Source organism: Schistocerca cancellata, chromosome 9 (assembly GCF_023864275.1).
Source record: "Schistocerca cancellata isolate TAMUIC-IGC-003103 chromosome 9, iqSchCanc2.1, whole genome shotgun sequence".
In the NCBI taxonomy this organism is placed as follows: domain Eukaryota; kingdom Metazoa; phylum Arthropoda; class Insecta; order Orthoptera; family Acrididae; genus Schistocerca; species Schistocerca cancellata.
Window position 1 is genome coordinate 62,902,400 of NC_064634.1, and position 14,431 is coordinate 62,916,830.

A 14,431-nucleotide genomic window follows, 5' to 3' on the forward strand; every position below is an offset into this window, starting at 1 on the left:
ATTTAAGATTCAGTCATACACAGAAATTTGACCAGTAATGTTTGCAGTTCTGACTCTGTAATAAAGATATCATCAAATAGATTCTTGCCAGTCCTATAGCTCCACAGTCAGAATGTACTTCACCCACCATACCTTTATTGATTTTATCAATACAGAATGAAGAAAAAAAAATGACATATAATAGTTTTATAATATTGATATTGGTGCCTTTGGCTTAACAGTGGTTGAGAATTATTTCTTACTTACCAGTATTTCAGGTGTAAGAAAGTATTGATTTCTGTAGAAACAGAGGACCTTCTTACAATTCATTTTCCACTAGGGTCAGAGGGGAGCAGGAGGAGGTGGGGGGGCAACATTCAGCAGTATATTTTAATATGCAAACTCTGCAGACTTGGCATTCTTTCTCCTAAGTTAATGTTTTGGATTTCAGATATGGATCCCTCTGGCACATCTGGGAATGGTAAATTACTGAGTACTGTCACTTTAGTATACTTTTCCTGATGAAAATTAGTTGTATACTGCTATGAGCTCACCTTAGCTTGCACAGCATACGATGCAAGCAAAACAGATGCCTCTGGAGGGCAGTAGATGTCCATTGATAGGATCGCTTGTTTAACTTGCAGAAAGAACAGATGCTGAGTAACCTCTTGCACCAATTCTTCCGCCACATCTTCAGGATAGAACTTCCCCAGAAACATGAATGCTGTTTGAGGCTGTTGTGGGATGCCTTGGTCCTGCACTGAAACCATTTTAAGGGTGAAGGTTTCTCTCTATTTTTATTCGTTCTCTCTCTCTCTCTCTCTCTCTCTCTCTCTCTCTCTCTCTCTCTCTCTCTCTCTGTGTGTGTGTGTGTGTGTGTGTGTGTGTGTGTGTGTGTGTGTGTGTGAGAGAGAGAGAGAGAGAGAGAGAGAGAGAGAGAGAGAGAGAGAGAGAGAGAGAGGCGTGGGTATGTTTATACACACAAACAATTGTGTTTCAGACAGTAGAAATGAAATTAACAACAATCATCAAAATGAGGGCACACATACTACATTTGGAATTGTTTTATAGTTTGTTTGAACACTTTGTGGTCTTTGTCTTGCATGCACATGGAGACATGGTGAGACCTGCCATGTCGTGTACAACACACTATGTCTATAAGGTACAGTAAAATGAAAATGAGAAACTATATAACGAACATGGTGTGGACATTGGTAACACATGTAGATGTGTGTATTGAAGTGTCCTCACCTAGGAATCAGTAAGGAATAGTAAGATGTTCGCCACTGTGCCATTGTCTTTAAGACATGCTTTATGTGAGGTCAACAAGTTGTACGTGCATTTGACTTCATTATGGAGACCGGGAAAGAGGAACAGTGAGGTGTAGTGCAGTTTTTGACTGCGGATGGGATGTCAGGAAGTGACATTAATGATTAAATGCCTGCTGTGTATGGTGAACACATGCACACATGTTTGCATGGAATAAATGACTTCAAGAATGTCGGATGTCATTGAAAGACAGCAGTCGGCCAGGAGAGGCTCATCATGTAACTAGCCCTTTTGCCATTGCTGTAGTGGATGCTCAGAGATGACCAACATATGGTGGAAGACATTTGGTTCATGTTGGGCATCAGTCATGGTTCCACTCCCACCATCATGTCAGAGCATCTGAAGTTTCAGAAAACCTGTGCACAGTGGGTTCCCAGAGCCTTACAGAGGAGCAGGAATTGAACAGAATTTTGACATCACCGCAGCATCTGGAATAGTATCACAATGAATAATATCATTTCCTGTCACATACTGTCATGGGAGGTGAATCATTATGTCATCATTTTGAGCCCGAGTACAAGTGTCAGAGCCAATAATAGTAAAAACACGAACTCACGCTAATGAAAAAATCCAAATCCATGCACATCAGCTCTAGGAAAGTCTTTGACAGCTAGGATCTCGCTGCTTACTGACTTTCCGGAACATGGTATCACAATTAATACTTACACGGATACTTCGCAAAAACTGAAGTGCGTCATCAAGTCCAAACATCCCAGAATATCGACAGATGGCATCATTTTGTTGCCCCCCCCCCCCCCCCCCCCCCCGGCCCAGCCCACACAACCTGGTCACAATTATCTGGATCCCTATTAGTGAACCTTACGATGGAGTGTGTTCTTCTTTGGCATTTATGACAGCTTGCACACTGCTGGAGGAGACACTTTTAATGATGCGTCTGAATGTCTGTGGAGGAATGGGACCCTATTCCATTTTAGGAATGTTATTGTTCACAAACCATTGCCTCATAGATGCTGCTTTATGACATGTTGCAGTGTTGTGCAGATACAAACTACCATCATCTCGAAACTGTTCTGTTTGCATCCTTCTGCAATTAACGTTTTCTTAAGCTCAATAACGGGACCACACCCTAACCATGAAAAACAGTCACATATTGTAACAAAACTTTCTCCGAAATTTCCAACAACTTGTGTTTATCTGCTCTGGGTGGTTATTGCAGATATGATGTGTTAGTGGAATAATGTGCTCCATTCCCACAAGATGATGTGTTAGTGTGATAATGTGCTCCATTCCCACAAGACATTAATTTTGTACCAATTATATCATGTTAAGCAAACATGCTGAATTGTGTATATGTCATCTTGCACAGTACACAGCAAAATACGTTAATAGGCTAAGATCACTATACTCGGTATAGTGTGGAAGTCAAAATCTAGATTGCACACAGGAAATAGACAAAAACACAGAGCCAAAGGGTGGTGTATTCCTCTAAAAAACATTGCCAGATAGTTATTAGTGATTACTGAAAGTTTCGCTAGGAATGAAAACAGCATACAAAGGAAACTGATGATTTTTGTATTTTTTAAGAAATAATATGCAATCATAATACATTGTAACACAGCTACTGCAGATAACTTTAAAATGAAAGTTCCATCTTCACTGTTGCCCGTCACCATTCCATGCCATTGTGTGATAACTTTAAGGATATAAGAAACCCACACAGGAACATTGTTTCAATCTGTTGTCACTTGAATGTAATATCAAGACACTACAATATAGAATGGAGGCAGGAACTATTATTAAGACAGCAAAGAGTTCTTTCAAGGCAACAGAAATGAGGCTCTTTTGTTACTGGCTACAAAAGACAAAAATGGACCAGAGAATGGCAATATTTTTCATGAAGACATAGCAGCCCAAGAACTTTAACATCCAGGCATATGGATTGAGATATATGACAGCATTTAGGATGGGAAAAAATTCTCCTGTGGATCCTTGAAGTAAAACAATTACAGCTTAGAGCCATATGGAAAGAAAAGCTCCTCTTAGAAGTTCTTGCGTATACTTCGATCAGAATGTTTCTGATAAGAGACCAAGAGGGAGAATTTGTTATGGCTGAAGAAACAGATTTTTAATGACCCCAAAGCCAGATATGCCACCTGATATAAAATATACAAACAACAATTACAAACAGGCACAACAATATGAAGGAGGCTTTCACAGAACTGCAACTGACTTGTCAATGTGGAGAAATAACACTGATGACAGTTTGTCTAAAGTTAACAGAAGAAATTAAATGTAACACTCCAAGACCACGTAAACTTGACACAATCTAAAGAATTTTGCCACTAGTTCTACAATTCAATGCTATTTCTCTTTATCAAACACAAAATATTAACATAAAAATTGCAAATTTGATTTTTTCCTTCTTATGATGTAGCTACTACAATAAATGAAATTCCAAGGAGGAATCAATAAACAGAAATGAGCAAAATCAACTGCTCACCTGTTCCTCAGTGACAGTTGCATACAGATGATGAGTAACAGTACATAGATGTAACTAACCAGTGAGCTGCAATTATTTTCCAGTCTAAGACTGACTCTCTCTCTCTCTCTCTCTCTCTCTCTCTCTCTCTCACACACACACACACACACACACACACAAAGGCAAACTCCCAAATGCTTCTATCTGTGGCCATGGTGACACTGTCTTTGATGAGTGTTTGCTTAAGCTGACAGAAGTAGGGACAGAGAAAAAGTGTGAGGCAACTGGAAAGGTGTAAGATGTTATTCAATCTGTGCATTCAGCAAGATGTGAAAGAAATGAAGGAGAAGTTTGAAATGGAAATTAAAGTTCAGGGAGAAGAAATAAAAACTTAGAGGTTTGCCAACAGCTTGGTGATTCCGTCAGCAATGGCAAATGACTTGAAGGAGCAGTTGAATGGAATGGATAGTGTCTTGAAAAAAAGCTTATTATACGATGCACATTGACAAAAGTAAAACACGACTACTGGAATGTAGCCAAATGAAATCAGGTGATGCTAAAGAAATTAAATTAGGGCATGTTATTTGGGCGGCAAAATAAGTTATGATGCGCCAAGTAGGAAAGATACAAAATGAGGACAGGCAATAGCAGAAAAAGCGTTTCTGAATAACAGGAATTTGTTAACATCTAATATAAATTTAAGTGGCAGGAAATCTTTTATTAATCTTTTATTTGTCTGGAATATGGCCTTGTTTGGAAGTGAAATGTGGATGACTAGCAAGAATAGAATAGTGCTACAGAACAATGCTGAATATTAGATGTATATATAGAATAACAAATGACGAGGTAATGAATCAAACTGGGGAATAAAGAAGTTTTTAAGGCACAACCTGACTAAAAGAAGGGATCTGTTGATAGGACACAGCCTGAGACATCCAGGAATAGTCAATTTGGTGATGGCAGGAAATATGGAGATAAAAATTGTACAAGCTTGAATACAATAAGCAGGTTCAAATGGATGTAGGTTTGAGTAGTTATGCAGAGATGAAAAGGCCTGCACAGGATAGACTACAACAAACCAGTCTTTGAACTCCTACAAAACTCATCTACATTTGCATGTGTCTGTTCAATAGAGCTCCTTGAAAATGTGAATGGGCTATGCATTTTTCACTCCTCCAGCAATCTACAGTAAACTGCTGCTAGAAGAGGAGCAAGTTCTTTAGCGTAGTCTAGGTGGATCATTTGGGCAGATCACTCTGTCCTGTCACTTTTCCTTTGCTGAGTGATTTTTAGCTAATGTTGTGTCCCATAGACAGTTATTTAGTTATTTGTCATTTAGATGTTTAAGCAATGGTTGAAAGGAGGAATTTCAGCATGATCTTCCTCGGTGAAATAATTTTGGGAAAAAAAATTTAGTGTACCGGCATTATCTCTATTATCCTCAACTTTGATGCCATTATTGTCACCAAGTGTCTCAATCAAATTGGTAGATAGAACTTTACTTTAAATACAACAAATGCTTCAGACATATCAATCATATAACACTAATTTTGGCTTCTTTCAGTATTTGTTCATGTATGAGATTTTGGTTACATTTAAACCTGTGTTCAAGTGCTCTTTGCTATTGAAGCAGCTTTAAAACTTCAGCAAAGGTTTCTGAATATAGCCTATAATATTTATTTTAAGCTTGTGCAAAGCCACCCCCACTATCATAATAAATTAAATTCTCCTCTAACAGTAGTTGCTACAATGAACCACTTTATAAATCCTGTTTTTATAACTGCTTCTTCATTTTCAGTCCTCCTTTTACCACAGTTTGCCTCCTACCATAAAACCATTAGCCCTTGCTGTTTTTACCTCTATCAGTGAAAAATACTTGTTTTTGTCTAAGTTAGAATTCAATCTCATATATTCTTTCTGAAAACCTATCTGATAACTAATGACCCTCCCAAAGGACTTACCATCAAAATCAGAAGATTAGAATACATAAGTAAGTAACAAGTCACCAGCAATAGTTAGCATTTTTCATAATATTCTTCAAAAATGGTATGAAAAACAATGTACATAATGATAGTTCTTTCACTTCTTGTTATTTTATTATTTAGTTCTTTTTCACACTTTGGTTCCATCAACAAATATTCATATATGTAAAAATGTCTTACTCATGTAAAAAAGGTATTGGAAATTACTATTTATAGCGTTTTCTTAAGCATGACCCTCACACATGCATCAAGAGATTTGGTAAAACAACATGGGAGCTGAGTCAAAACAGCCAATTCAGTGAGTAAACATATATATTCAATTTTCACTTTTTTCTATGCCCCACAAGCTTAGTTTTATCAGTTTTTGAAGCTCATCTTTTGAACATTATAAAGTTGAAACTTCCTGGCAGATTAAAACTGTGTGCCGGACCGAGACTCAAACTTGGTACCTTTGCCTTTCGCAGGCAAGTGCTCTACCATCTGAGCTACCCAAGCACGGCTCACGCCCCGTCCTCACAGCTTTAGTTCTGCCAGTATCTCGTCTCCTACCTTTCTTCCAGGAGTGCTAGTTCTGCAAGGTTCAAATGGAACTTCTGTGAAGTTTGGAAGGTAGGAGACGAGGTACTGGCAGAACTAAAGCTGTGAGGATGGGGCGTGAGACATGCTTGGGTAGCTCAGATGGTTGAGCGCTTGCCCGCGAAAGGCAAAGGTCCCGAGTTAGAGTCTCGGTCCGGCACACAGTTTTAATCTGCCAGGAAGTTTCATATCAGTGCACACTCCACTGCAGAGTGAATATCTCATTCTGGAATCATTATAAAGTTAATTATTAACTGTCAAAACTTCAAGTAATAAACCTGGCAGCAATCTGCAACAATAACTGATTGGCAGAAACTACAAGAAATACATCTGAGTTTTTATCACTGTACGAATGCTGTATCACAGAATACTGTTCCCACACTATGGTGCTTCAGTAAATCAGAAATTACCTTTCTTGTCCAGTTTCAACCATGATATAAAGCCTTTTGAATCTTCATACTGAAGTCCAAAATACCATGTTTCTCTTAGTCCAATAGTGCGGCACACCAAATCGAACAGATCTCTTCCAGTAGCACGCCACTGAAATTAATATGAAGGCCCAATAAAAATAAAGTGCAAAAAAATTACACTACACATGATTACAATTTATGTTTATAATATTTTATTTCTAGAAAAAGGCCACTATCATTCAAATATTATGCATGAATAAACATATCTGAGTGTGAATATGATATTTCTAATGTCAACCAATTTTATTAGTTGCAATTGCAATTTTGACTACCTAGCAAGCTTAATGGGTACTATAGTATATGTTGATAAAGCTGTGTTATCTATATGAGTTGGATCCTAATGGAAACTTGAATGACATAATGACAGCACAAAAACTAAATTTCCCCACTCGTATATCTCCCAGCCAGTCAGATTAAAATGACAAGTGAATCCCTAGTCGTAATGCGACATCACTGTACCATTTCACATATACAGAGCCCTGCTACCTGTGAAATTCTGCTGCAGCAATCAGTAGTGGATTACTGCTGTTGTTGTGGTCTTCAGTCCAAAGACTGGTTTGATGCAGCTCTCCCTGCTACTCTATCTTAAACAAGCCTCTTCATCTCCGAAATAACTACTGCAACCTACATCTTTCTGAATCTGCTTAGTGTATTAATCTCCTGGTCTCCCTCTATGATTTTTACCACCCACACTTCCCTCCAATACTAAACTGGTGATCCCTAGATGTCTCAGAATGTTTCCTATCAACTAATCCCTTCTTTCGGTCAAGTTTTGCCACTAATTCATTGTCTACCCAATTGAATTCAGTACCTCCTCGTTAGTCACATGGTCAACCCATCTAATCTTTAGCATTCTTCTGTAGCACCACATTTCGAAAGCTTGTATTCTCTTTTCATCTAAACTGTTTATCGTCCATGCTTCACTTCCATGCATGGCTACACTCCAGACAAGTACCTCCAGAAAAGACTTTCCTAACACATAAATTTATATTCAGTGTTAACAAATTTCTGTTCTTCAGAAATGCTTTTCTTGTCACTGCCTGTATACATTTTATATCCTCTTTAACTTCGGTCATCACCAGTTATTTTGCTGCCCAAATAGCAAAACTCATCTTCTACTTTAAGTGACTTGTTTCGTAACCTAATTCCCTTAACATCATCTGATCTAATTTAACAACATTCCATTATCCTTGTTATGCTTATGTTGATGTTTGTCTTATATAATCCTTTCAAGACACTGTCCATTGCACTCAACTGGTCTTCCAAGTCCTTTGTATCTCTGACAGAATTACAATCTCATCAGCAAACCACAAAGTTTTTTTCTCCCTTCCCATTCCAAATTTTTCTTTGGTTTCCTATACTGCTTCTTCAATGTACACACTGAGTAACACCAGCGACAGGCTATAACCATGTCTCACTCCCTTCTCAACAACTGCTTCAATTTAATGCCCCTACAAGTTGTAAATAGTGTTTTGCTCCCTGTATTTTATCCCCGCTACCTTCAGAATTCCAAAGAGAATATTCCAGTCAACATTGTCAAAATCTTTATCTAAATCCACAAATGCCATAAATGTAGGTTTGCTTTTCTTCTCTTTACGGGGGGATTGTGACCAAAGTTACTCAGGTGGATGGAGGGGAGGACATAAAAACATGCATGGGGCATAGTTGCATGTTTACAGGACAGAGTGAGTTTTCCAATCAGACTGTAATGAGTGCCAGATGCATAGCAGTATGTTCACGCTCCAGCAGTCACCAGATGTCTAATGTGAGCAATGATGCAGTCCAAAATTACATTGAAAGCATAAGTTACCTGCTGCAAATTGTGTGTATGTCAAAGAACACTGTACAATGAACCGACGCAGTGCAATTGTAAAAACAAACAAACAAACACACACACACACACACACACACACACACACACACACACACACACAGAGAGAGAGAGAGAGAGAGAGAGAGAGAGAGAGAGAGAGAGAGAGAGAGAGAGAGAGATCACATTCAGGAAGATAGAATTTACTCCGTCTGGCTATCATGATTTAGGTTTCCCATGTTTTCTTAAATAATTTCAAGCAAATATTGGGATGGTTCCTTCATCAAGACCATAGCTGACTACTTGTCCTATCTTCACATAAATATTATTTCATATTTGGTGTATACGTATAATTTAAGCTATCTATTTTCATTGTTATAATGAAGAGAAATCTTAAATTATTGTGAGATATCTGGACGAATAAATGAATCAAATGAAATACTTTCAGAGGACCTTACAGTACAATGACACACAATATTCCTCAGCCTAAGAGTGAAGGAATGCGTTACTTTAGAAAACAGTGAATTTATTTTTGTGATAGTTCTCTTTAGATCAATTCGTGTTGTTTAATGTTTTTCTACAGAGTAGATTCTAACCCTGAAGCACAATTATGTAAAGTACACAAATTATTTATGTACAGCTGTCCTAAGTCCTTCAGTGGATGCAAAACACTTTGCAGCCACTAATGTCTTTAGCTGTGAGAATTGGTGGAAGTCAAGGAGTGTGACATAAGGTGAACAGTCCAGATGTACAAACAAATTACACTTCAAAATTTGGTTTTCTCACTTATGAAGAACTTTTGTGGGCAAGTGCACTGTCAAATAAAAGATGATTTTTTTTTCTTTGGTCTGTTTGGCTCTCAAATTAGTTATGCCTAAATAAGTAAATAAATAAAAATGGATGTTAAAGAGTGTAAGGTGATAGAATGCAGGGGAATGGCGCATTGAAATAACTGGGGATCACGGCATGCTGCCTTGGCTGCTATATGTGTCCTTTCATTCCCCATAATAACCACATGCCCTGGCACCCAGCACGAAGATACCTCCTTCCCCAGCTGTTGTAGTTGGAGGAGAATGTCCTGAATATTACGGACTATTTTATTTGCCGGGTACTAGTATTGTAGAAAGGGAATAGGGCACACAGAGAATCGCACAGACGTGTAATTTAGCACTTGAAGTCTATCTCATCTGTTCCAGTGCCCACAAGATCAGACATAATTCCGCATCAAAGACAGTGAAGTCTCGAGGCATTTGGACCTTGAGGACAGGATCAGGGAAAACGACAGAGCAACTAACCGAGTCACCCTGTTTTGACCCATCCTTAAAGACAGCTGCAGAGTTGCAGTGATCAGTTAAAATGTCATAAAATAATTTATTAAAAACATAGACAGCAGTACAATCTGTCCTGCACGGCACCAAATCTGAAATTAATCTGGGTGGTAGGCAGTTAAAACCCTGAATTTGGGGTTGTATGTTTGCTCCACACCAAGTGACTTCAGCACACACTACACGTGGATACTGAATGGCATCGTTGTCCGTGGGTGACTAGAGAAAAAGCATTCCAGAGGTGGACAAGCAACGTAATGGTATGTGAGGAACTCACATGGCTGATGCACCATGAGCAGTTGTCACTCGATGGTGAGCGGAGGTTCCTCAGCCTCAGCACAGAGACTAGATACGGGGCTGGTCTTGTAAGCATCTGTGGCCAGTCTAATCCCCTCATGGTGGATAGTGTCAATAACCTGCAGGTAAGAAGGCCTCACTGACCCATACACTGTGCACCATAGTCTAGCCACAAATTCACTAAAGGCCTATAAAACTGGAGCAGACATGCCCTGTCTGCTCTGCAAGATCTGTGGCTAAGGCACTTTATGATACCGAATTCCTTCTGGGTTCTAACTTTCGGGTCTCTCAAGTGTGGTAACTATGATAGTTCGGGGGCAAAAATGAGCCCCAGGAACCTCAAAAAGTCTTTAAAATGTGGTAGGTGTCCCTCATATGCAAGTCAGTTAAAATAAAAATACAATGAGTATGATTAAAATGAAGACACACACACTTATCTGCAGAAAATGGGAACCCATTTGCTCAGCCTACTCCTCTAACCATCTGCACAGTAAGCTGCAACTGACATGCAACACTGGAGGAGGAACAGAAAATACCAAAATTGTCCACATATAAGGAGAACTGTACAGGGCTTCTTACTGTAGACGTGATGCTGTTCATGGCTATAGCAAAGAGAGTAATGCTCTAAGGAACACCAGCCTGCCACTCAAAACCATGCAACAGTACACCACCAATCTGAGACCTAAAATGTGATTAGAAAGGAAGAAATGTATGAAAGTGGGGAGATGCGTATGAAAGCCCCATTGACGGAGTTGCTCGAGAATATTGTGTCTCCAAGTCTTGTCGTACGCCTTACTGATATTGAAGAATATGCCAAGACAGTGATCTTTACATAGAAAAGACTGCTGAATAGCTGCCTCTAGTAGGGTCAGGGCATCAACAATGGATACAAATCTCCGGAATCCACACTGAGAATGGCTAAGGAGTTGCCTGGTCTTTAACAACCAGACCAGGTGACAGATAACCATTCGCTCTAGGGTCTTTCCTACACAGCGCTTTAAGGCGATGCTCTGGTAACTACTGGGATGTGTGTGGTACTTCTCTTGAGCTGGGTAAGTTGCCTTTCTGCCATATAAAATTAAAACTTTCAAGGAGGATTTACTTTGACACTGCTGGCAAATGCCAATGCATGCAGTACCGGTTCTGGATGTGACCGGGTGCAGTATCATGTGGCTCAGACAGTGCCAATTCCAGCTCCCAAACAAAGAAAGGGCACTTGTAAGACTAAGAATTGTGAGATCTGAATTCCAACATTCCCCTCTCTACATTCACAAGGTAATGGCAAAATGTCAGATCATGGCTAACATTGGCTGTAGTCACTGCAAAATGTTCTGCAATTGTCTGAGCAATGCCTTTGTGTGTTATTTGGAGACACACGTTTCAGCTCTGCTGCTATTAACAAATGACTGTTTACCGGAAATACTCCAATGGATTCCCATACTTTTTTTGAAGTGGGACAGCTGATGGAGTCTAGGAATACTTCCCATACCATTTTCTTGCTCTCTAGCACAGGGCATTCCTGCGCTAGCAGTTTCCGTTCTTCCACATGTGTCTTGAACTCACTAATGTTCTACTGTAATATGGGAGCTATCTATCACAGAGGTTGCAATTTCACTCTATTTTTCTGCCAGGGAGGGGAGCCCATCATGGATGAGGCTCAGTCTTGGTGCGAGATGATTGTCCCAGTCCGACCTCAGGGTCCATTAGCTCTACAGAAGAATCACGAGAGACGTCAGAGAGGACGGCATTTACATTGTCACACTGTTTACTTCCTCACTCCGTTGGTAGTGGATGCGTGACCTTTGATTATTGTCGGTGTAGGCTTCAGAGCCACAACCATGGCAGTGCTAATTGCAGCGCTGGGCAATGGACTTGACTGAACCTTTGGAGGAGCAGAGAGCTCAACAACATCAGCTACTACAGCCTCGTCTGATGTTCTGGGAGGAAGTGTAGGCTTTGAAGTAACTGTAACAACACAAAAGTACATTGACAAACACAGGTACCAGTTCTGACACTAGCAATCTCTATTTGTGTAGCAGCATCAGTTTTCTGAACTGACAGTTTAACAACTGAAGCAAAGAAGTAGCGAGCATGGGGTAGGGTGGCTGCATGGCCTTATAAATCTTTTTGGCCTCACCATAGGGGATCCGTTCTATAGTTTTGTCTCCTGTGTCTTCCATTCTTTTTGGCCTCACCATAGGAGATCCGTTCTGTAGTTTTGTCTCCTGTGTCTTCCATTCTTCAAGGAAGACACAGCAGTCCCTCCTCCAGACAGGTTGAGCCCCAGAGCATTTCACACACTTTGGAGGAGATGAACATCCGACTACCTTGTAGCCAGCCTTATCACATTTGGCCCAAGTGACTTCTCCCTAACCTCCAAGAGTGGTGTGCCCAAAGTGCTGGCATTTAAAAGATAGCATTGGGTTTGGGACATACAGCTGCATGGTTAGCAAAGAAAACCTGCCTTAATATGTTCTGGGAGTTTTAAGCTATTAAAAGTGAAGATAAATGAGTTGGATTTAATCGGATTGCCTTCCATCCTTCTCTTAATATTCTGTACATCTACAAGGCTTTCTTGGGCCCACTCAACTTTCAGGTCTTCTTTGGGTATGTCCAGGAGGTCCTTGCGTATCAAAACACCTTTACTGTAATTTAATGTGGTGTGGAGCTCTGTCTCAGTGGCATATTCCCTGAGGTTTTTGACCTTCTGCAGGCTTGTCACTTGCTGGGAACTTCAGGTTTCCACCAACAGTCTCCCATTTCAAAGCCACTTAACAGATTTTAACTTATCTGCAATCCCTTCTAACCTCTTTTGAATCAAAGACAGAGCTTGTCTCTTTCCTTTTAACTGATTCTGAAGTGAGAGAACTAGCTACATGAGCCTTCCTATTAGATTGGGTTTGGTACCTTCCACTGGCCTACACTTTCTGCTGGAAGGAGGAAGGGAAAATTTCGAAAAATCCATCATGGTCCCACAAGCAGCTAAGGAAAAAGTCCACCTTAACAGGGCCCCCGCATGATAGGTAAACCTTACACAACTGAGGTGCAGCAGGTTTCCCAGAGGTTCCCCGCTAATGTCTGTTTCATATCAACAGCCATGCATTTTGTCAGTGCACAGCAGACCTTGAGATTGACGTTTAGTTTTTTTGATAGAGATTTTTACCATCTTTGCTATCTGGGCAATTAAGTAAAGGTTCTTGTTCCCTGTGACACACAACGTTCCACTGCCGTGCCACACGGTGGTCGTTCAAGCATGCCCATAGCTTACAAAAACAAGGAACTGTGGCATTTAACAGTCCCCAGCTCAGAAACCCCAAGGTTGCCAAGCCCGTACACAGCAATTTAATGCTAAGCCCCTGAGGGCTACAATGTAAGTATTGTGTGGGACCCCAGAAAAGCATGAAGGCAAGATTTACTTGATTGTCAACTTTAGAAACATCAATATACACAACTTCTGAACAAAAATTTTGCCAAGAATAGAGAGGAACATATGGTGAAACACAGAGGAGCTCTTTGCTGATGAGACTGTAGTATATGTGCAAGTGTGGTCGTTGAGTGACTCTAGGGGACACAGTGACTGAAGACAAAATTTCTGTCTGATGTGATGAATGGCAACTTGCTCCAAATGTAGAAAAATGTAAGCTAATAGACTTAAGTCAGTGTAATGGCCAGCCTGGATGTGGCTTTTAGGTAGCAATACACACCACACTAGGTAGAAAATGGTATGGCAAGTATTCCTTGACTCTATCAGCTGTTCCACTTCTACAAAAGTATGGGAACGCATTGGAGGATTTCCGGTAAACAGTCATTTCCTAATAGCAGCACTGCTGAAACGGATGTATCCAAATAACACACAGAGGCATTGCTCAGACAATTGCAGAACATTTTGCAGTGACTACAGCCAATGTTAGCCATGATCTGACATTTTGCCATTACCTTGTGAATGTAGAGAGGGGAATGTTGGAATTCAGATCTCACAATTCTTAGTCTTACAAGTGCCCTTTCTCTGTTTGGGAGCTAGAATTAGCACTGTCTGAGCCACATGATACTGCACCCGGTCACATCCAGAACCGGTACTGCATGCATTGGCATTTGCCAGCAGTGTCAAAGTAAATCCTCCTTGAAAGTTTTAATTTTATATGGCAGAAAGGCAACTTACCCAGCTCAAGAGAAGTACCACACACATCCCAGTAGTTACCAGAGCATCGCCTTAAAGCGCTGTG

General features: G+C 40.2%; 1 protein-coding gene across 1 annotated transcript in view; it reads right to left on the bottom strand.

Moving 5' to 3' along the window:
• Nucleotides 1–14,431, bottom strand: part of LOC126100209 (merlin) — a 170,593-nt gene that overhangs the window by 133,713 nt on the left and 22,449 nt on the right. Inside the window, exons 2-3 of the mRNA XM_049910771.1 lie at nt 6,717–6,846; nt 534–739 (exon numbers count right to left, since the gene is read on the bottom strand). Of these exons, the coding sequence (XP_049766728.1) occupies nt 534–739; nt 6,717–6,846 (336 nt within the window). The remainder of the gene's footprint in view (nt 1–533; nt 740–6,716; nt 6,847–14,431) is intronic.